This window comes from Rhipicephalus microplus, chromosome X (assembly GCF_043290135.1).
Source record: "Rhipicephalus microplus isolate Deutch F79 chromosome X, USDA_Rmic, whole genome shotgun sequence".
In the NCBI taxonomy this organism is placed as follows: domain Eukaryota; kingdom Metazoa; phylum Arthropoda; class Arachnida; order Ixodida; family Ixodidae; genus Rhipicephalus; species Rhipicephalus microplus.
This window is the reverse complement of record NC_134710.1, coordinates 379,473,597-379,498,175: the sequence shown is the minus strand read 5'-3', so window position 1 is coordinate 379,498,175 and position 24,579 is coordinate 379,473,597. Positions and strand designations below refer to the sequence as shown.

The following is a 24,579-nucleotide window of genomic DNA, read 5'->3' as shown; positions in this document are numbered from 1 at the left end:
AGGCGCGGTGACGGTGGGCTGCTGCAAGGGCACCGGCATAGCCTCGGAAATCTGCTCCTGGACCACATGTCGGAGCATGGGAGCCAATGGTGGTGGGTGTCGCAGTGGCTGTTGGTGCGAGAGCTCCTGGCGTTGAGCAAAAGGCAGCAGAGAAAGCTGCCGAGCCACTTCCTCTCGCACGAAGTCTTTCATTTGTGCGAGAAGGTTTGCCTGGTCAGCCATAGCGTCCAGTGCGGTCACTGGTTGGATTGTCTGGAATGAGCGTCGCGTCTGAGCTCGGTGCCTCCGCAATTCATCATAGCTTTGGCACAAAGTCACTACTTCTGCCACAGTGCTTGGAGACTTCGCGAGAAGCATCTGGAAAACGTCATCGTCGACGCCCTTCATAATGTGCTGTATCTTCGCACTCTCGCTCATGGAATCATCGACGCGCCGGCAGAGATCAATAACATCTTCTATATATGATGTGAAAGTTTTACCTCGCTCCTGTGCCCGTGTGCGCAGACGTTGTTCGGCGCGTAGCTTCCGTAAGGCAGGACGACCAAAAACGGCACGTATTGCCTCCTTGAAGGTGGACCAATTCGCGAACTCGGTTTCGTGGTTCGTATACCACAGCTTGGCCACGTCGGTGAGATAAAAATTGACAGTGCCTAGCTTAGCAGCGTCATCCCACCTGTTGGGTCCACTGACTTTCTCGTATGACGACAGCCAGTCCTCGACGTCCTGGTCTTCGGTGCCGGCAAAGATCGGGGGGTCTCGCTGATGAACCGGGCCGGGGCAAGTAGTGGCCGCGAGAGGTATTGTTTGTTGGGCAGCGTCAACTTGCATGGTCGACGGCAGGGTGCGAGATCGGAGTTCCAGGTTGTAGGCGATGTGGTTACCCAGCACCTCCACCAAATGTAAAGAGGTTTATTGGGCGAACCAAACGGGCAGGTCGGAGATTGGAGATAGCGACAGAACGAGGAAGATGGAGAAGCTCGAGCGCCGATCTCGTGGTGCCTTACTCTGTGATGATGCTTGCTGTTTCCTTTTGTTATCATCATTCCTTCATTATAGGTAGAAAGAAGAAGAGCAAGCATCGCGAACAGCCACCACACCACTTCTCCAAGCCAAGCATGTGCGGAAGCTAAGCAGCACCCACCTGTGCACCCACCTGTGGAAGCTAAGCAGCACTTTCACTTTGCAGCTAAAGGTGTGCGCGATGCGTTCGATTGAACAAAGACAGCTATGGGGCGTCCTAAGAAAGTGTGGTTTGCCTAGGAGGAACTCGAGCATATCGAAACGAGACGTGTTGGTCGACGGGAGTACGAGTGATAAAGGGCCAGTGCTTCGCTGTGCCAAGCTTTGTGCGACAGTGCTAACTTCCCGAGAATTTTGAACATGAAAGTGTTTTATGCCGGTGTCCACCCCGGCTCCACTTACGTATTTTCGTCACGGATATGACGTAAAATATATATTAACCGACTGCAAAGAAGAAAATTTCTGTCGCCAGGTGTCGAACCTACGCCTCTCGCTCCGCGGCGCGCGGCACGGAACGCCCATAGAGGAACGCCTACTGTACCACAGATTGATCATCCCACTTGCTTCCAGATTTGTTGATATCGTTTAGTGACTGCTTTTCTTTATTTTGACACAGGTATCATAACTTTGACCGCTCACGTTCGATGCGCTCGAACTCCACGATGTCGTGAAGAAGGTCGTCGTCGTCATGCACCCTTCCTGAAAGCATGGTGCAGAGTTCGTGAGATCTTGAACCCTGTTAGGGCTTGTTCTCGCGTATTGGGGAAGTCGAGATTGACTTCACGGCACAGACGCACCTTGGCATGGAACGAGGCCGTCATACTCTCGTTGCGCTGCTGCACACGCTCTTGCATCCTGCGCCATGTTTCCGCCACGAGAGTCTGGCTGATGAAGGTCCGACGGAAGCATGTCGCGAGCTCTTCCCTCGACGAGACTTGAAAGCCCCTCGAACGGTACCAATCCTTGGCAGCTTCCACTAGTCGGGCCTTAGCAATTTCTAGCGTGTACGCTGCTGGCCACCCATAAAGGTTGGACATCGCTTAGACATGGCTCAAGTCGGGAATCACCTGGAACGTTGGCGCTAAGGTTGCGCCGCACCAGCCATAGACAGTAGTTCCAGCAGGGTTGCTAGTAGTCTATCCTTTTCTTGGAGAGCTTGGAATCTAACGAGTCGATATAGTGTTGCCACCGCCAGTCGGGTTGTCTCTTTCGTCAAAGCATTCCATCTTAGGTTAGGGATACTAGTTCCGTGCACTGATAAAACTCGCGTTTACTTTCCTTCGGTGACTGGATAGGCAATCCCACTTCCAAAATGTTATCCTGCGGTGTATTGAAGCACCCAATCCGTTGTAGGAAGGGAAGGATTTACTTTACTTCCGAGAAAACACAAGCTACACAGGCTACACACCACGCAGGTGAAACGGCAGGAGCGTCACTCCGTCTTCATCATCGTCTTTTTTCACACTGTCTAAAAAGGGCACACGCATTTCTAAAGGCTGGTGCACACCAGCGACTTGCTGCGGTCACCTGACCATTGGAGACTGACGACTGAAAAGCCACTGATATTCACACCGGCAGAGGCTGCATGCGAGCGACTGGAAGTCGCAAAACTGGAGAGTCACGTACGGACCTCGTTATCAGAGAGAAATCTGGAGACCGGCGCCGATCAACTGATTGCCACCAGCTAAGTGAACGGAGTGAACCGAGCGCGCCGCATTTATTCTTTTCGACTGTACTCGCACAACGTTGAAAAAAAACAAAAAACAAAAATTGAGCATCGCTGATTGGTTCCAGCAGCTTTGCGACTGCAGTCCGGTCAGGAAGCGACTAGCCAAAGCAGTCGCTTTGCGATTGTTTGCGACTGTTAGCGACCAGTCGCGTATTGTCGCGCCACCACTTCTAGTCGCCGGTGTGCAGCAGTCTTAAATTATTCAGAATGTTCAAAAGACACCAGCCCTTTAGCTAGGCATTTGGCAGTCTACAAGTTATGGAAGTTAAACATTGTGCCATTAGACAGTCATGAAACTTCACTTGAGGGTGCCGTCGTGCCTACCAACAATCTTTAAAAAGTGAAAGTCAACGAAAGAATCACTTTAAGTCCTGGCCCTATGTACAGTGTCAATTTTTATGAAAAGGAACACTAAAACCCGTGGCCTGCGCACTCCGGTGGCTGCTGGCAGGGCGTTCAAGCGGCAGCGAAAGCAACCAGTCTCTTTTCACGTCATCTTACGGCGAGGAAAAGAACCATTAATTACCAATACAAAACCAGCGAAAGAATTGCAACCCCCTCCCCCTTCAAGGTGATTATGCAAGAGCCAGTAATCGCATTGAAGGTGAAGGGGTTGCAATCTTGCCGTTCTATATACGCAAGGAATGGTTGTTTTGCTCGCTGCGAGATTTTTTTTATTTATTTATTCAGATACCTACAGCGCCCAACTGGGCATTATTGTAGGGCAGAAACAAACAGGAAAAGATACAGGTAGTATATACAACATGAAAATCAACAAACGTGTCGGAATAAAGATAATACCAACACTCTACACATAAATAACATTATAAAAAACTAAACATCACGTTACTAAGAGGTTGATAAAGGTTGTACAATACGAAAAAGCAACAAAACATCATATTAAAGTGAAACATTTAAACATAAATTAACTTTATAGATACATAACCTCATAAGAAAGACAGTAGAAAACACAATGTGAAAAGTGTGGTTGGTCTCACTCCCGCTTGAACGCACTGCCGCCCCGCCACGGTGGTCTAGTGGCTAAGGTACTCGGCTGCTGACCCGCAGGTCGCGGGTTCGATTCCCGGCTGCGGCGGCTGCATTTCCGATGGAGGCGGAAATGTTGTAGGCCGGTGTGCTCAGATTTGGGCGCACGTTAAAGAACCCCAGGTGGTCGAAATTTCCGGAGCCCTGCACTATGGCGTCTCTCATAATCATATGGTGGTTTTGGGACGTTAAACCCCACAAATCAATCTTTAACGCACTGCCAGGAGCCGCCAGTGCACGCAGGCCACGCGTCGTCGTGTTCACTTTCATGCAGCGCATGGCTTTTGTTGCAACGCATGGCTTTTGTTGCAACGCATGGCTTTGCGCATGTTGCGAAAGCCCTGCGCATGGCTTTTGGACGCGGCATCCATCTCTTTAAAGAGAGAGAGAGAGGATGTGCGGCTAAGCGAAGCTGCTTGTTTTCTCTCTCCACAGGGAGAGGGTGTGACACCCAGTCTGAAATCCATGCGCTTATGGACTGCAATGGGTACGTGTGGTCAGGCCTTTAGACTGCTGCCCGAATAGGCTTGTGCAAATAGTGAATTTCAGGTTTGAAGCGAATTCGAAGCAAATAGGAATTTTGGTCGAATGATTTCAAATCAGGTTCGAACAGTGTCTATATCACATGTTATATAAAAATAGAGCCTATGTCCTCACCCAACTAATCTGTACAATATTTTTAAGAATTGACACAACGCCTGTGCAAATGCCTTTTTTTTTTCATCTAAGGAAGTGGAAACTGAATAGTAGCAAGATTTCACTCTTGGTAGTATGCCAGTGACAGCCTGCAAAGTACTTTAGGTTTTGAAATTTGCTGTACTTGGAGCACGAAATTCGGCATTTAAACTTGGGAAAAGTGAATAGATGCGAGGGTAAATATATTCATGTAACCTTGAAGTGGGGTATGCGGCAGTGTGGATTTCTCCTGGATACACGTTTTCCCAGCTTAGCACCACTTCAATGCAGTGAGACTTTTACCGAGATTTTTACAGAAAGTTACATGCGAACCAATATGCGTATAGATAGGTGTTTTCACGACTCGACATTTCTTCATTGCATTGAAACAACCTTTAGAGGCAACTCCTGCAATTTTTTGAGGTGAATGGATCTCAATGAAATTCTCTGGATGCGTTCCTTTGCACATTTCCGTCATTTATGCCAAATTGCAGTTATGAGAGATGCACCGATTGTTTGCAAATGAGCTTTAAAGATTGCCTCAAAAAGCTCGCCTCGCTTGCCAGAATTATTGGCAACACTGTCCGTGTGACGTCATGTTTGGCCAGTCAACGAAAGTGACACAGCTGATGGCATCGTTACTTTGGCCGCTACAGCGTTTACTGTGCGGCCACAAGACGACTGCAGTGGTGTTTCGCATGGGTATAGCACAGGAAAGCTTTCTTCTTTCCTCTGTGCTCTTGGGCCGGCGCTCCGCTAGTCTGGCTTTCACAGTTTACATACTCTGCGCCGGCGGGACTACGGTTCTTGCCAAATAGTACGTCATAAGCAGACAGGGGGCCCGGTTTGGTTTTGGTATTGCACTTTTTTGCTTATTGAAAATTTTTAAATTTCCTGCGCATTTGAGCTACTGGGCTCATTACAAGAGTGTCTGAGGAACGTAGAAACACCAGTACCTTGACGTGGTCCAAAAATTGCCGGTGTTGGCCTTTAAGGGGTGTTACATGTAGCTAATATGCACCTATTCGTTAGTCTCGAATAAATAGAAATCTTCAACAATTTAAATTAGATTTGGAGGCAATTAGAATACTGCACTATTCGTTCAAATATTCGGAGCATTCAAATATTCGCACAATTCTACGCCCAAAGTGCCAGCAGCTGATGTGCTGAGCAACCTTAGCAATAGCACATTTATTAAACAGATATACACTGAAGTGTCGACGAAATCGGATACATGTGTGGGAACGCATAAGACGCCTATGCATTCCCACAGATACGAGATTGGGCACAAGATTATGCAACGCTGAACATTGCCCAGTTGTCCAAAGCATAAGCACTGAAGCGCACTTTGTGCACTTGACTCATTCTTCGATTTAGAAGATTCCTGGCTGTTGGATCTTTTATCTCGCAATGAATGTACAAGCAGTAAGGGAGTGTATAGCGAACTATCCCATTGTTGTAATAGCAGATGCACACTTGACACCGGAATTTCTTGACAATGTTAAGCACTGGTGGCAATGCCATTTCACACGCGTCAGGCATTCACAAGGGCTAGCTTTTTTGTAACCTAAATCATCGAAGAAGGGCTGCACTGCGAACTATATATATAAAAGCTTATTCCAGCAACCGCTTAATAGTTACCACAAGTTTGGTGTGGTAATTTGGCACTAGCGACGCTGTAGATTCTGTAGTGTAAGAAAATGAAGGGCGCAGACTATGCAACAGAAATGAATGCCAAGTATTGGATGAAGTCTTGCATGCTTCATACGAGTGTTTTAGAAATCACGCCCATATGCATGACTCGACACTGGTGTACAGTAACAGCGAGTTGATTCAAACCCTGGGGTCTATAACACAGTATAGGTTGCGAATAACACAAGTCGTGAATGTCCGCACTATGTCCAGACAGTGGGCTAGTCCGAGAGGACGGTAACGACAGTGACCCGCTTTAGTCGCTGTTGTCGACGCCATGAACACTTCCCGGAGCTTTCATGAGTGCAGTGTTCGTGAAGTGCAAAGTGTGAGCAGGCTTGAGATCATGGCACTTGCGGCAGCCAACTACCGTACTAAACAATGTAGCATCACCGATTACTTAGACAAACTTTTTTTTCGTCGCATGAAACATGACTGTCATTTCACTTTATATTGCGTTGTTCTTATTTTTTTCTTTATTTTGTTTAATTAAAAAATGCATTTAAATCGAAGAGTTTTCGCGGTCCAGTGGTCTTAAAATCGTCAAGGTTTTACTGTATAGTATTTTCAGAACACTGAGAATGCTTCAGCTTCGGAGAAGCTAGGCTTCCACTTTTTTCAACAAGACTACAAACCTTCAATAAAACACTACCTAGAGGCTTAGTTTTCATTGAAATGTACACTCGTACCTCACTATAAAGAAATTGCATCTTACGCAAAAATAAGCTTACTATACCTAAAATTTTAATAAGAGTACATTCTTAACATCATGCAAGAGTATTCCTTATTGTCTTTATTAGAACCGATATATCCTATCTGGTTTCGTTAGTGTGAGTGTGCATTTTTTTCAGTATCTTTATTTAAATTCTGCGTTTTAGGTTACCCAGCATGGCTTAGCAATACGCATCTCACCTCAAGGGATGCCATGTAGTCGAAATTGTCCTGTGCATACCGGGCACACATCTGTGGCTCGTTGAGGTCGGCTGCATCGATGTCTGGCACCCCGGGTGGCAGGAGAGAGGCAGAGAATGCCTGGGCATTTACAACAGGCTCCTCCTCCTCCTCGTTGATGGAAGCATTTTTCAGGCTCTGGGACAGTAGAGAAATCTCCTTGCCAGCCGCGGTCTGCCAAGGAACATCAATAAGTACATTACGGCATTGACAACAAATAAAGCGTTTTCCAAATTGTAAAGTTAGCTTTCCAACGGTGGCTGGTCATATAGTGCAAATAACCTGGTCAAGTGCGGTTCGCTTACACAACGACATGAAAAATGTCGAGTCTCGTTTTAATATAGAATCTCAATAGAGGAGCTCCAGCACATTCAACTAAAACAGAGTCTCTGCTTGAACTATGACAAGTGCCGGCATCATTTATTCAAATATGCATTGCAAAAAAGCACACTTGCAAATTTTAAAAAGGGTCCATTGCACGAATTCAATACAAAATATTACTATGGAAGTAATGCTCAGGGAGACACCCAATGCTATAAACCTTTGATTCAGCAAAATTTAAGCACACGGTTATATTTTTACACTTTAAATAATCGAATTCTCTTTGGAGCGCATTCAATGTTTACCAAATCTTGAAGCACCCCAACTCTGAAAATTCGCTGTGGCGTGGAGCCAAAATGTCGCGACACATATTTAGGGAAAATCTAAACTGCCCCAAAAGCACACGCCAAGCTTTACCCCTTAATGCCTGAATTATGCAGCTGCTGAAGAAAATAAAAACGTTTCATTTTCCAGCTTTCAATAGCAACCCTTAAATTATTCCACAGCTACACTACTACAATGCACAATTAATGCATACTTCTATGTATCGTATGTCTTGAATTCTTTACATGTCACGGAAGGCCGGACCTTGCAATAAAGAACATACTTCAGAACTACGCAACATGTGTGCCACGTCTCGAGAGCGTACACACTAAATAAACAAAATTTCATTGAACATAGAACTTGTGTCAGCCAGGCAAGAAAGAACGAAGAAGTGAGCGCTCTTGCATGCACTCTCCGCCAACAGCTACGGAACGATTATTCCAGCATAAAATGCATTACATAAGATGGTGCAAGATTTCCCTTGCTGAAAGGTACGTTTCTCGCAAGTACTCGACAGTCAGCATTAAAGGCAGCCCACATTCCGTGACTTGCTTACTCGAAGTAGTTCGGTATGTCATGAATTCGTGACATTAGACAACAAATCGTGAAAGGGACACTAAAGGTAAACAATTTATGTCAGTGAAAAGTCAACGTTTGAGAAGTGAGACTTCAAAATTCTATGCAGCTGTACTCTACTAAGCGAAAAATACACAACATGTGCGCATACACTGGAATGTTTTGCAACGAGCATTACTGTGCTGACCTTGCGGCGACTTTCCCAAAAGAATCTGAAAAAGAGCTGCTAGCCAGCCTGATAATGGGTCAAATGCGATCATCTCCTTCAAACCAAAACTTTTAATTAGGTGACTGAGTAAAAAGAACACAAAGCAATGAATAAACAAGTTGATGGGGCATTCGAAACCGTATAAAAGCGGTGCAAATCCTTTGGCACACAAAGACACTGAGGCTTGAAGTTCTTGTCCTCTTAGCGCTTCAGCACAAGGAAGAAAACGAGTAGTGGCTTCACACGGTGTGTCACCAGAAGTCGCCTTGAGCTTTTTAGAACCATTGGCGACCGAAGGCACCCCACTTTTCCAGAACGAAGCCACAAACACACAGCCCCGCCACTGTTGAATAGTCAAGGCAGTCAGCGCTTTGAACACTGTGCGCTCCGAGCGCATAACAGAGCGCAATGAAGTTAAGAGTACCGTGGATAATTACTAGCATGCAAAGTAGTTATAAAAATAACTGGCCATGCATTCCAACATTGTCACCTGGAGAATAGCAGTTGACAACAATTTGGCGGATGGAGAAGGTGGGTCAAAAGCTTTTACTAGAGTACGTTCCACTCGCTCAGTCCTCAATATCAGAGTACCGTATTTACTCGCATAATTGGAACACTCGCATAATAGGCGCACTCCCCTAGTTTGGTCGCTAAAAATATGACTGATTCCGCACATAATAGGTGCACCCCGAACTTGGCCACAATCAGAAATGATTCTACCCCTCAGCGGTACAGTTGGAACGCGGTCCCGTACCCTGGAGAAAAAAAGAACGCAAATCGACGAGGAAATAAACGTTAATGCAATGACCTAACGGAACAGGTTTGTCGAAATAAAACTTGAAAAATAAATAAAGAGTCCATAAGCGAAAAAAAATGGCTGTTCTATCTATTACTGATACCCCTCCCCCCACCAATGTCTCTTTTCACTCGACGAATGTGCAGATTTAAAACGCAAGAACTGAGTAAAAAAAAATTTCAAAAATTTTACCCCGCGATTGGCGCACCCCTAACTTCAATAATTGGAGTCTAAGTCACCTCCCACCCCTAATTTCGAACCGAATGTTCTGAAAAAAAGTTCGCTTTTATTGCAAGTACACCTATAATGAGAGGTGCGGCTGTACGCGTGTTTGAGAGAATTCGCAAATGCTTCTTTTGCTGTGGTTTTGAGCAAAAACAGCAGTTTCTCCCAACCAGCTTTCTAAACTTCGCAGTGCTAGCTTTACTATTATGCAAATTTTTTTTAACAGACGTGGAAATGAGTGCGAGCGTGTGGAGAGTATTGAAATCAGCACTCTGGTGAAAAAAAAGCAGCCGCTCAAAACGTGTAGCTAGCAGCGATTTCAGCCTAAAAGACAAAAGTTCTGTATTTCAATATCCATAATGAAATAAGCATTCTCTGTTTGGTACATTCTGATGTAAAATCATTAAATTTTTTGCATAACATACGCAACAATTTGTATCGCATTTTGAATAGCTTTTTTTGGTTGTTGCCAAGCTTTCCTCTAGTGCAACTTCCGCGAACTAAATCTTCCAATTTTTTAGCGCAGTTTCTTTCCCCACACTATAGAATCATAGAATTGGTTACTTGGCGACATTCGATCACTCCTCCTGAATGATAATAAGACGTGGTGAAAATCATTATGTATAGGAAAAGCTTAATTTTTTATTTTTGCAAATAGTTTGTTATTTCTCATAACTTTTGTCTGTTAAGACCTTTCCTGCATTATTTAATCACACTGCTGTAACAGCACTTTCACAGGCCTGCAGTAAGTAAATAAAAAATATGAATATAAACCACGACAAACCGAGAGACTACAGATATATTTTTCATGCCCCAGGCCTTTAACCCTAAATGGAAATTTTTTTTACCTGTTTCGCACCGAGTTAAATGTGGCTGCTTGTGGCCTGGTGACTGCCGTTAGTATCGATGCTTTCATACTGTTGGTGCCAGCGCACTTTTTAATATTAGCCTAAAATTAAATTCTACACTTTCTCAACAGCTGCAGCTATTGTGAAAAGGGGCTAACATGAAGGGCTGTTGCATACACATTCAGCAGTGAGAAAGCACAATCCATTGGCCACACAGAGAGCAGGTACACTCAAACCTCAATATAACAAAGCCACACCTGGCACGGAAATACTTCGTTATATACTAAAATTCGTTATAGACATTTCTATCACTGTAGCTGTGACAGAGCTATTCTTAATTTACTTAGTTATAACCAATACTTTGTTATATTGAGTGTAGTCACCTAGCGAAAGCTTGATTTTCTGTTAAACTGCGACAAGTATTTTAACAGGAGATCAATTAAGTGTCTGTGCAAAACCTACTTTTGTACACAGACTTCCCTTAGCAAGCAAAGAAATGAAACTTTGGTGCTTTGCCAGCTGAAAGCTTTTCAACTGGCGTGATACCGATTCTGCACAACATTTAGGCCATTGAGATCAAAATTCCAGGCAGCAACAATGCAATAATGTGTTTTGTGCACATACGAGTGCACACCGATTAGAAATTATCTTATGCGTCCAGTATCTCTAGGGCCTATTTTCCTTTGTCGCACTACCCGCGGGCACACAATTTGTTCGACGCAATCGTCCTACACCCGCTCTTCAACAGTCAAAAATTACACGAAAGATCCACAGAAAGTACCACAGCCCTCAGCTTGTGTCGCACCGCGGAAACATTTCGGCACGCAAACGATTCCCTCTGTGGCACAGCAGCACTGCAGCCCCTTTTTGCAGCGTATGAAGCTGCCCCATAGCGTGACTGCAAAGTTTTGAGGAGTCTTGAATGATTGGCAAGTTTCCACCAACATTGTCCGAACATTGAGGTCGTTTCGTCTTGGGAATGAAATTTCAACAGTCTGCGCCGAATAGTATTCTGCCGTTAGCGTACGTTGAAGTGAGCATATCTGTTCCCTAATTATTCCCTTTCTTGAATATTGAAAGAGTGTAGGTGGGGTCTTATGGAAAAGTTTGACTAAGTGACAACTTACCGCTTATAACTCTCACTGTTACTTAAATCCAGCTACTACCAGAAAGAATTTGATGTAATATAATAAAATGCAAATTTCTATTCCCTATGAACTTAAAAAAATGTACCAGCCTATAGAAAGTCCAAGGGTTCCACATGGTGCTGAAGGCACTCACTTTTTATAAGGTAGTGTTCGCGCAGGGCTATGTAGCCAACAACTTACTGGGAGCCTAATATGGAGCTGTATTCAAATCGAAGCACTTTGTAGCAAGCTAAATCTGCAATTCCACCATAACATTGCATTCTCAAACACAGACAATAGAGAATGAAATACATTAAAAGAATATATATGCACATATACACCCCATAGAGTGAATGGAGGTGTAGCAGCTGTTGTAGCTCAGTTGGCAGAGCATCGGACGCGTTATGCGAAGGTTGAAGGTTCAGTCCCCGCCCATGGCAATTTAGCTTTTTGTACACTTTTCTTCCCATTAGCATTACCTAATAACATCCCCTATACTTTCCTTGGCAAGACTGTCTGTTAGATCACAATAATATTGAAAGAATATGCCATGAAACTAATTTCTCTGTGATGATATTGCTATACTCCGCAACAACTTAATGAAGCGAAGGTCATTGAGGTGGGACTCATATTTGCGTTGCTACGCTACTAATACAGCGGCTGGCAGCCAAATTTCTTTCTGTTTGGTCACATTGTTAACGCAAACTAAACAGCGCATTTGCGGGCACACAGTGACCCACTATTTCGTGGATGCCATGCTCACTCTGAAAACCATTGAAAACCATGGGAAGGCTGCAAAAATGGCGTCATTAAAGAAATGAAAAGAAGACTTTCTTGCAATCAAACAAATATTTCACCTACAACTTTCCACAACTGTGTGTCTCGAAATAAAGCAGCGTTCATTAAACCGGAGAAAATTATAGTAAACAAGTGCAACTTAAGGCATGGTAGCAGGCACAGGTTTCGTTCCTTTAGCTTCCACATTGCAGTTAAGAAAATTTGCCGCCTAATATGGCACCACACACCAATACACCTACTGCCCACAGTACTTGCCAACCTGTGCAGTTTCAACTGATGATTGCAATGCTATGATGTGTCCTATTGTCAGTCTTGCCTTTGGTGCTGCGATCCTGTTTGGCGGTCGCAGTGGTGTTCTCTGTGGCGATTGGTTTGCCGGCTTTTGCACCACTGTGCCGAGCTTCTGACCAGCAGCGGCTGGCTTTTGGCTTGCTTGGAGTGGCTTTTTTGCAGCAGGCGAATCCTCAAGCCGAGTCTGTAAAAAAAACGTGCACAAAAAGCATGTAAGAGGTTGCATCAAAGGGGCAATAAAGTCATATTAACAATTTGCGTCAGAGTGAAAGCTCAATGTATGACAACATATAAAATGACAATATTAACAGTGCACTACTTAATAGTGAAAAATTCAAGGTAAATGCAGAAGAGAACAAGCGCCGAAGTAGGACATTTTCAAAATGATCTCGATGACATCAGACAGACCGCCTACAATAAATCACTAGTAATCAATCTATCTGTACAAAATAAAGAACCTTCCATGCATCAAGAGACGCAATAAAATACTGCTTGTTCGTTTCTGTTTGATTTGAAAGAACCGCCGGATGTTACCATGAGGAATGGCCCAAGTGGTTCAATTTTCGTTTGGTTACACGGGACATGTGGTGCGATCTAGCGGGACGAGGTTGAAACAAAAAATGTCTGCAGTCTCGAAGTGAATGGCGGGAAATTGATCAATGGCCGTTGTTGCTGCTGTGCTTCCTGCCGCTTTCGGTCCTTGAGAGTAGCACAGTAAAGCCGGGCAACGTTGTGCACGGCAACAGTGACTCGAGTCTTTCCGATCGATCCGCTTCTTGAGGCGGGTAATTCGATGTGCGCTAACCCAATGCAGACCATCAAAACACGATTTTATTTCAAAATAAGCTCTTCCTAGGCACAGAACACTACAAGGATTTAGGACCGCCATTACAACAATCAACGTCGAGACTTAACAGTTGCCTTTAGTGTCCATTAAAAGACGAATGGATCGTTTGGCTTTAGTTGAAGCAGCAGACCATGCGAAACAGAAGATCACAACATTGGTCCTGGTCGACTCCAATAATAGCATTTCACCCAATGGTGAGGGCACCATTGAATGTGAAACAACGTTTGCCAATCAAGGAACAAGGCAGGGCCTGTCAAACTCAACATACATTAAAGGAATGTCGCACACACACTTGTGTGCGAACACTGAACGAAAGGTTCCTTGCCAACCATACTGCCACGTTCCAGTTCCCCAGATTTCTTATCGCCCCAAAACACTACACAATTCTCAGCGCAAGCAGCGCCTGCAGTTTTCGAGAAGCTTCCGGACTTTAGTAGACTATTTTGCTAAGATGACGCCCACTATGCGAACTGTACAGATAATTCTGGAACCTACGCCACCGCCCGCGATAACGCTAGAACATTCGATGGCAAGAGTATAAATGCCGACGCACTTCGCCGCTTGTCAGTATAGTTGATCGACGGCCGACGCACTTCGCCGCTTGTCAGTATAGTTGATCGACGGCCGACGCTCCGTTCACTGCTATCTGTGCAAGACTGCTACTGTTATCGGGCTTTCCGTTAACCGGGCACAGGTTCGCCCAAATAAACAGTTAAATCCCAACACAAAGTATCCTGTCTTCGGCCACGTCACGACCCCGTGACAATACAGTATTGAATATGCCTCACAGGCATCCTGAAGGGCATTGCATAAGATAGCATCAGCAATTTCAAAACAAAAAATACAAGCAAAACCCTAACAATGTTGTACAATAACAAGCAACAGAAATCAGTTTATCACGGAAAGTCTCACTGAGAGAGACTGATGATTGCGATCGAGAAGACTGCTCTTATATACAATTGCTCTAGGCTGCAGCGACAAGTTAAATGCCTGCTAAGGGGCTCTGATGAATGCCCACAAAACTGATTGCGTTGCAATTACATCGATATGTGTGCACGGGAGGATGAAGCTGAAAAACGTAAATTATCACTGTAAATGTACCTAAGCAACAGACAAAACAAATATGTAATGATGTTGAAAAGACAAACACAACGTGCTTTATTTAGGTAATACTCTAACAATGGGCATAGTTGCAAAAGGCTGCTCTATTCTGAATGGCCTCCAACATATGGACTAGATAATCTTGTTTATGTTGACTATGTGGATGAAGACATTTGTGATGCATTAAAGTAGTCCCAAAATGACCAAGCAGTCGGGCTGCTATGAAGCCTAGATGTGAAATGGGGGCCGGGTGGGCCGATGTGGTCGAGTCATTTTGCGCTCCGAATGCCACGGCAAAAAATTTCGCAGACGGGAGACTGTGTGTGACCCTCGGCTACGCCATTGCTTCCGCAACTCGTGAACAGGGAACTGCCAGAAAACGAAACTCTAGATTTTCCAGAGGCATCGACTTACGCCACGAAGCCTAGCGCAACGTTGGAAACCGGGCAAGTCATGCATCCCCTATTGCAAAAAAAAAGCCATCCCGTGAATGTTCGACTCAAGCCCAAGAGACCTTAAAGTACAGAGAAACACGAACGAAAAAATTGGCTCCTAAAATCACGGACTAAATTAGAACAGCGCACTTGCGTGCTATCGGTGATCTCGCAGCTTTACAACGCGCCAGCGTCCACTGCACACAATAAAAATTTAACAGAGCCTGTTTAACACCCTGCGTAGTCTATACGTCACGATAAGTGACCACGCGAAAACCTTCGAAAATTCCCGCCATACATAGACCGAAATACCAAAACATGTGTATTGACAGCCACGGCGGGCACCTTGAACAAGATTCGAAACAAGCGGCTGGCAGGACAAAATGGAAACCATTGCGCTACGAAAGAGCGAACCGCTGTTTAAGCACGTTCGCCCAATGACATTTAATTTAGGCCACAAAAAACACCAAGGAATGCCGATTCCGCCGCGTCGAAGACTATTACAAGAAGCTACCAGGCACGCTACAGCAACGGCCCACTGCACCGGTTTTCTAAAAAAAGGGGCTAGCATTGTCAACACATTCGCCTAGGCTTCCTTGGCCACTCACCCATCTTGAAGAACGTCCAAAAGTGGCCATGTCTTCAGGAGCACAGACCTTTCTTCGAGACTTCACTTCCACGCTGCAACGGTCGTCCCTTTGAATGTGCCGCTGATGCACCAGCCAGCCGTCCCACACGCTCCCGCAGCACGTATGAGCCTTTCTCAACGGTTCCAATGCGTCATATTGGCCCACGTGACCCGCCCCTAGGCACCTGGGGGCCACGAGCTATAGTACTAGTCGTAGTATCTATAGCGCAAACGTTCGCGCGTAATTTGAATTGTCGTGCACACGCGCAAACCAAATAAATAAGTAAGTAATTATGTTTGTTTGTTTGTTTGTTTGTTTGTTTGTTTGCATCCTCTAATCCATGACTCGTACCCACTCTGGGGGATTGGCCGAGAGAACATATAGTCTTATATAGAATATAACTGCATTATTGCTTACAACGAAAAAAAAGGGGAGGGGGAGTTGTATAGGGAAGACAATATGTTAAAAAAAGAAAGAAACCAAAGATTTGGATATTGCGAAAAAAGAATCAACAACAAAGTAGACGCTAATAGCTATAACTTGATTTTGGGAGCCGACCAGACAGCTGGTTTTGCCAAACCCGATTAATTTGGTATGTCACGGATTTATCCAGAATTGAAAATTACTTTTTGACCCGGTTTTTTTTTTAGTATCTGTTAACGTGGGCTTTATGTTGAAAAACGTTAAAACGTTTAGAGTCTTGAATAAAAGTACACAACGCATCGAATGCATCTCTGTGGCAATTTTCCAAAACAGAGGCACCAAAATTTAGAACATTTTCTGTGGTTAAATTTAAACCTAGCATCGCAAATGGAATATATAAAAGTCGTTTCCTAATTAATGCATAGTTACGACATGAGCCAAAATAATGTTCAATAGTTTCTGATTCTTCGCAAAACGGACAAAGAGGGGAAAGTGTCAGGCCAGCTCTGTGTAAATAAAAATTTAATGGGGGGACACGGCACCGGCATCTGGAGATTATAATTTCAAGTTTTTTTGACGGACTCCACTGGGCTTTCTATGGAAATTTGAGGTGCTGATAATCTGTCCATTGTGTGATATTTTCTAAACTATCTGTAAAAATAGCGAATTTTCTATATATAACCCCGGATAAGTATTCTAACTCGGGAAGTACTGAAATTACTGGTCCATCGAGTGATGCACGTGCCAAAGCATCTGCCAATTTATTTAATTGTAATCCGCAATGACCTGGGACCCACACTAATTTGAGGAGTTTTAAATGCGGCTGTGCTAATGTGTGGAACGCTGCTAGGGCACGAGATTGTTCAGAGGTTGTCAGAGCTGCACACACCGAAAGTGAGTATGTTAGGATGATTGCACTGGTCTCGGTCGTAGGAATTTTACGAAGAGCTAAAATAATAGCTACTAGCTCGGCTTCAAATATGGGAGTGAAATCTGGAAGCCTTACTGAAAAAGACCAGCCGAGGAAACCAGACAAATTCCTACGCCTGCCTTTTCATTGTTGACAGAAGCATCTGTAGCTATTACATTTTTTGTTTCTGCATGTACCAAGTGATCGTTTAATGTAGTGGTCAAAAATCTAAGAGATTGCGACTTGGCTTGTGGGGGGAAAATTTCATCGTACTCTATTCTAATGTGGATGGTTGAGAAATTATTTTTAATTACTGTGCTAATGTCTAAATTTATGCAATCCAGTTTATTTTTAACGAAAATTATCTGAGGGGTATGAAATCGAGGCCAATGTGCAAGAAAGAAAAAGTCAGGGTCGCTGATAAATGCGTACTCTGATCTTCGCGCCGGTAAACTGTAGAACTTTAAGAAGTTTTGAACCGTTAGAAAGCGGAATCGACAGAGGAGTGTTGGCAATCGCGCTTCTTGATACAATACATTAATCGCCACGAACCTGGGAAGTCCCAGGCATATTCGCAGGGCTTCTCGCTCTAACATTACTAGCGGTTTAATTTTATAACCAGCGGCCCCCGAGAATAATACACACCCAAATTCCAATATTGGTTGCACATATATTTTCTATATTATTAACATCGTGTGTCTGCGCAGCCCGTATTTTCTGTTGCTTAACCTGCATAATAAACCTAACGCCCGTTGTGCCTTTGCTGTTATATATTCAATGTGTGGGCTCCAATTTAGCTTTTCATTATAAATAATTCCTAAGTACTTGACTGAATCTACTTGTCAAATAGGTTCCCGATTATACAATACAGAAATTGAAACTGTATCTGCTATAGGAAACACCAAGAGCGCACTTTTACTGATGTTCAATGACAATGAAATGGATTGCAACCAAATTTCTAGTGTAATAATATATCTTTGCAGTTTTTGATGTAGTGAGTAAATGTCGCTCTCTGCAGCGAAGAACGCATATCATCTGCATAAATGTAGACACTGGCATTCTGAACAATTGGAATAGAGCTCATCAGTATATTGAATAATGCTGGAGATAGGACGCACCCTTGGGGAACACCATGTTTCTGTTTGAATTTATGCGAACAACAGCCATCCTTCACGCAATACAATTCCCTTGATTTTAGGAACTCTGCTATCCACTCAGTAATATACTGAGGAAACTTAAGACTCTGCAAGGTGGTCAGTAGAATAGAGTGCTCGACACTGTCGTACGCTTTAGCTATGTCGAGAGTTACTAATGCGGCGTACTGTTTCCTTTTACGAGCAAGCTGTATTCGACTCTCTAAATCCGCATGGGCGCACCAAATTGAGCATTCACAACGAAAACCAATTTGATTTGACTTTAATATGACCTTATTTGTCATCCAGGAGTTTATTCGGCCTTTTAGAACCCTCTCTATGAGTTTCACCATGTTCGAAGTTAGTGAGATGGGTCTGATTATTTCTATGGTAAAACCTAATCCTTGCTTTTTTAATATTGAGATTACCTTAGCTATTTTCCAGTCATACGGTATCCAGGCATTCTTTAAAGAGTAGTTTATAAGATTGAGGACGTCGCCGGGGGATAGCTTGAATAAAATTTTAATCATAGGAATGGTGATTCTATCTGGACCAGGAGCTGACGATGGTAGATCTCGAATGACTTTTGATGCTTCAGACAGCGTTACGTTTTTGAAGTCAGTGCTTATGCTAGACTTTTGCCAGTTGAAAGCCATTATCGAAGAAAATCTAATTTCTAGACCTCTGTCAATTGACTCCAAAGAGTTCTTCGTTTCTTTCAATGATAGTTTTTCATAATCAGTATTTAATGTAGACGGCAGGATTTTGCGAGATCGCATATATTGAAATAAAGCTTTCTTGTTTTTAGATTTCGAGAGAAAATTGAAATGTCTTTTATCATATTCTTCTTAGTTCGGGCCACCGTGTGTTTAAATACAGCGGCAAGAAATTTATCATCTGACCAGTTCTTAGGCGACTAATTATGTATTAGCTTCTTCCAAGCTGCCTGTCTTCATCTGTGATCTCGTGAACAGTGGGAATTCCACCAGGGGTTATAGGGTACTCTCTTCTCCGATTTAACAGCAAATTCAGCTTTCTTGTATGCCCTTTTGATTACTGTGCTTATTTTCATAGCAATGCGTCATCTCCATTCTGAGAAGGAGCATCTAAAGCAGTTTTTAGGTCGTGTTGAAATTTTGCATAATTTATATAGGTCCGGGCATGGAAGCATGATGCTTTGACGGGGCAAGCGATCTCGAACATTACTCGAAAGTGGTCACTGTTGGAGGCGCAATCAAGGGCTGTCCACGATGTACTAGCAATGGCCGAGCATACAAAGCTTAAATCTAAGGCGGAGCGTGAATGACCTCGAATAAATTGGGAGTTCTAGCGTTAAGGCACAATAAGTTGTTGTCTACCGACCAGTCTCACAACCGTTGTCCACACTGATCTGTTCTAAAACCCCAGCAGGTATGGTGAGAGTTGAAGTCGCCAACTATAATTTTTTCTTTACAGCCTGAATTAGCAGCCATATCTAACAATCTCGTGTCTTGAACGACTACAGGAAAGTAGACGTTTATTAGCGAGAAAAGCAAGTATCCTGGCAAGGTAATATCTAACGCGAAAGTTTCACATTCAGAAGACATACATTTGTATGAGTTGTTGACTTTTAAACTAATTTGATTGTTTATAAAGAAAGCTAAACCTCCACCTTTGGATGGACGGTCTAGACGAAAGGTTTGGAAGTTGGGTAGGTGAAATAAATGATGTGTGGATAGCCAAGTTTCTTGTAATGCAATAATAGCTGGATCGAATTTGGAAGACAGATATAACAGATCTGTTATTGCTGAGTGAAGAGATCGGCAATTCCGATGCATAATTTTAAGAGACCCTATGATTTCATTAAAATGGTTTCGGCAATTACCTTATCTAAAATACTTTCTTTTAGAAAATTGGTTTTTGAAAGGTTGTCTTTCTGGTATTTCTTGCTTTTTGCATGTTTTGGCGAGCCAGGTTTTTTCTATACAGGCTATCTAGAACGCTTTAGGCATTTGAGATCTATGTCCATATCTTGTGTGTCCTGAGAAGCTTCCTGTGCGCCCTCGCTTTGCCTCTGAACGCCTTCTCCACAGGGCTCTGCAGACTATGCATCCGGTGGAGTTATCTCAGATTCTGCCTCACTTGTCGGATGTGCAGACTCAGCATTTTTTACAGCCGTACTTATATCTATCTATGCTTCATAGACTTGTGCTATTTGGTTATTCACAATGTGCGACAGCGACTCACATAGGGTGGTAGCATGGCGTTGCATAGCCTTATCCACAGCCTTCTCGATCATGTCCGCAATTGACAGGGAAAAGGATGCTTTCATTGCTAAGTTATGGCGGGCAGCTGCTCCTGCATACCCTTGAGTTCGGGCTTGGATTTCAGCAATGGCATCCTTTCGGGAGCATCGCCTTCTGTCTACAATTTCAAGGATTTGGATTTTACGTGCCTTGGCTGAGCAGTTTGGGTTATCAGCGCAGTGTGCTTCATGGCAAAGACAGCACTTTTCTTCATTACCTTTACAGTCGTTTGAGTTGTGCGTCTCACCACAAATTCTGCATCTAGGTACTGACCTGCATCCTTTCACTGTGTGCCCATAACGCCAATACTTAATACACTGTAGTGGACGTGGTGATAGTAGCTCCACTCTGTAAACTAAAGTCCACGCTTTGATTTCGGTTGGGTGATTCGACCCTGCAAATGTAGCAATCACGGACTCCGTTGGGACCTTGTTCTTGTCCACAACTCGACTACATCTATAGATAGCTATCACACCTGCTTCTGAAAACATATCTAATATCTCAGTTGGGGTCAAGTTGACATCGACACCCCGAACGAGGCCTTTGACGCAAGCTAGGTGAGGTGGAATGAATGCGCTCAGCGGGTTGGTAGCGAATACCGAGCATTTTAGTAGGTCTTGAACACAGAGCTGGTCAGACGAGAAGCAAAGAATGCCACCCTTGCCGAACTGCCTGACCTCTGTGATGCTTTGGTAGTGAGTTGTAGCGCCTCTCAACTCCGTCTGAATCATTTTTGGATTCTTCATCTGTATAATACCATCGTTGCTTGGGACCGATGCCACAGGAACGAATGAGATGCCATTGTGTAAAAACAAGTCCACTGGCAATTCCTGCGATGGAAGAGAAGCAGACCAGAGGAAAGCCCCTGGTCCAGGTGAGGAAAACGGCATCTGCCTGGTCGTACTATCTGAAAATACACTCGCTAATCAATTATGACACTATATAAACGCTTACGAAAAAAAGAATAAACAAAATCAATCACAACCACTGAATTCTTGGCCAAACCCTCAGAGGACACCACGAAAGCCACTTCTTCTGGCACTGCAAAAAGAAGACAAAAAGAAGATAAATATGCACGAAAGAACTTTCCTTTCTTCTCTGAAGATTCGCCCCACCGCGGTGGTCTAGTGGCTAAGGTACTCGGCTGCTGGCCCGCACGTCGCGGGTTCGTATCCCGGCTGCGGCGGCTGCATTTCCGATGGAGGCGGAAATGTTGTAGGCCCGTGTGCTTAGATTTCGGTGCACGTTAAAGAACCCCAGGTGGTCGAAATTTCCGGAGCCTTCCACTACGGCGTCTCTCATAATCATATGGTGGTTTTGGGACGTTAAACCCCACATATCATCATTCTCTGAAGATTCGCGAATATTTAGGCAACCTAGGTACTTGTTAGTAAAAGTTGACGTGAACGTTTTCCTAGGCTGCACGGCTATTCCCGCGAAAGATAAGAACTGTCAGGCGTGGTAAGTCACCTCATTTATTTTCTCGATTGTCGCATCTAAAAGTACAATTACCTTTTTTTAAACAATGTCTTAACATATGAGACTGCTGTGAACTTGTTTGATTGGGACGACATTAATGGCTTAGGGTTCTTCGCGCCTATCTAATGGCTTAGGGTTCGTCGCGCCTTAGGGTTCGTCGCGCATTCTAATATCTGTGTCAACGTTACTCGCTTCAGCCGTTTCACATTACGCGTCACCACATATGTGTGCAGTAGTGATCGGCGATCAAATCCGCATAGGGACAGCAAACATGTGAGGAGCTAGCACATCATTAGTGGAGCCAACCCATAACAGTATATAAGTCTCACTTGGTCGCCGCTCTGACTCTAAAATGCTTAGATCGCGATGCCCTTGCATGACTGCAGTGAGAAAAAAAATGTTTCTCTGATAACTCAGCATGTTGGGGCTTAGTCTCTGGAGACCTATTCAAAAAGATCCTATCATGAACCCGTCATTCACTTTGTGTGTGTGTAAACTAACTCTTTTGTCGCCTGATAGATCCTGCCTTCAATCGGCCACATGGACACTTTTGGTGGACCGAAGCGTAGTTTACAGCCCGCTGATAAGTCAGTGAAAACTAGTTCGGATAAGTCAGCGAAAACTACAGTATCTCCATTTCACCACGTACAGTCAGTGGCCTGAACAACCTTGGCTGCTATTAGGTACAGATTTCGTAGGTCCCCTGCGTACAGCTCCAAACCCTATCATTACTACTTTTCTGAATGGCCATAAGTCCCTTTTGCCAATTCACTCCCGACAAGAGACGTCGTTAAGTTACTCAGAGCTGCTTTCAATGGTCAACCACAAACCTCGGTTTGCAGATAATGGACCTCAGTTTACGTCCAGACAGTTCCAGGATTTTTGAGGAGAAGTGGTATTGTTCATCACTTCTCATCCGACTATTGCCCGCAGATAAACGGGCTAACAGCGATATTTAACCGTGTCAAGCCTCCAGGTGTGTCCCCCGTTGAAACGACGACAGTACACCACCGGCAGCGGCAATCAAAAGGCATCCAGGAGCATGTATAGTGTGAACGCGAATATTAGCAAGGGACACACTTGTGGAGGCAGCGCTAACCAGAAAACAAGCAGTGGCGCCGCACTGCTCGTGAAAGGCACTGTCGTCGAGGTGTTGCGACATCTTGCAGAGCGACAGAAGTGCAGGGATGTCGGTGCTTCACCCTTACTTACAACAGCGAAGGTTTTGAGCAGTTGTATATATATATATAGCAGCCAACATTGGACAGCATCTGCTGCGGGCATCTGCATTGCAGCTATGCGTAGTATGTACCTTGTTTGCACATGAGCGCTGATGCATTCATGTTGTTCAACGTTGTACATGCTAAAACGTTACTTTGCCTTTATTTTATTTAAAAACTGACTGGCTCGCAATAAAACGATTTGTTGTTGCAAGTTGGTGGGATCAGCCTAGTCATTGTGTTCAGCCTGTTTGCGGCATCACTAACTTATAAAGCATGCAAGATACTTCTGAGTGTCTAGTGAATAACTTACTGCATTGTACAGCACGCAAACGAAAGAAATTTAGAGAGGCGATAACGTAAGAGGCCGGTTGTCTTGTAATTGTCTTTAAGGGAGAGGGGGTTGCAATCTTGCCCCTGGTTTCATATCACCAATTACTGCTTGTTTTGCTTGCCACTAGGTCAGGGGAAAAGAGGCTGGGGTTGATCTTGCTCCTGGTTGAGTGCGTTGCAAGCAGCCGCGAGAACCCTCAGGCAACGTGCTCATATCTTGCATTTCATAAAAATTGACCCTGTATATGCCGAGTAGCTGTCGCGGTTTATTTATGCAAACAAAAATTATTGTATCACTGTTGACATGATGCAGCATTTGCCAACTTTGTCCCTAAATGGAAAATAAATAACGGCACATGTCGACCAAACCGCTTTTGAATTAAACCAAGAGTGGCGTAATGAGGTAAACAAAGGAAATGCTGCACACCCTGTGTAGGAAATATGTTTGCAGGCTTTACTGGTACATTGCGCGTGGAGCTCTACTGGCTGCTGCACTGCACTCTCGACGAGGAAGTTTGCTCGGCACTAAACGCGTATGGGAAAGTGAAAGGTGTTACCCGTGAGCCGAGCGCTAGTGGATTCAAGACATCCAAGACAAAGGTTCTTCAACGCGCACTGTTTGCCTCTAGTTAAAGCCGGGCGTAAACGTGGATAAATTACCGCCACCAGCTGCGCATCGGTGGCATTATGTAGCTTCTGGTTGCCCCAGAGAGAGCCCCGTTATGCCTGCATTGCAACAGAACGGGGCATATCAGAAGAGACTGCCATGTGCCTCGCTGTGTGGTGTGTAGGCGGTTTGGTCATGCAGAAAATGAATGCGTGTGAACCTACGCCAATGTAGCTGACCCTATGAAAAGTGACGAACTAATCCGTGAGCACTTAATAGATGAAGCAGGTGCCAAAGAAGCCGGCAGAGGACCAATGATGAGGCCGTGAGCTATAACCCTGGAAACGGTGGTGCATGCGGAAGACAAAGAGACCCCGAAACGGCCTTCGAAGAACGAACACGCAGACTCTGGTGAAAAGACAGATAACTCGGTGAAAAGTTTGAAGATAACTACTGATGAGACGGTGATGGACACAAGCGGGGCGCCGTTAAAGTGAACACTTGAAGAGGATTCCCAAGAAAATGCAGGAGATAGCAGAACGAAGGAACC

The 24,579-nt window shown here is 44.3% G+C and overlaps 1 protein-coding gene across 2 annotated transcripts in view; it reads right to left on the bottom strand.

Moving 5' to 3' along the window:
• The window catches only part of LOC142761657 (uncharacterized), a 48,692-nt gene extending 32,877 nt beyond the window's left edge, over positions 1-15,815 (bottom strand). The window contains exons 1-3 of one of the 2 annotated variants that reach the window (XM_037434593.2): positions 15,619-15,815; positions 12,654-12,812; positions 7,076-7,288 (exon numbers count right to left, since the gene is read on the bottom strand). In XM_037434593.2, coding sequence (XP_037290490.2) covers positions 7,076-7,288; positions 12,654-12,812; positions 15,619-15,648 — 402 coding nt within the window. In that variant the 5' untranslated portion in view covers positions 15,649-15,815. The remainder of the gene's footprint in view (positions 1-7,075; positions 7,289-12,653; positions 12,813-15,618) is intronic. The other variant, XM_075880042.1, reaches the window with a different exon arrangement.
• Positions 15,816-24,579: the final 8,764 nt, after the last annotated feature.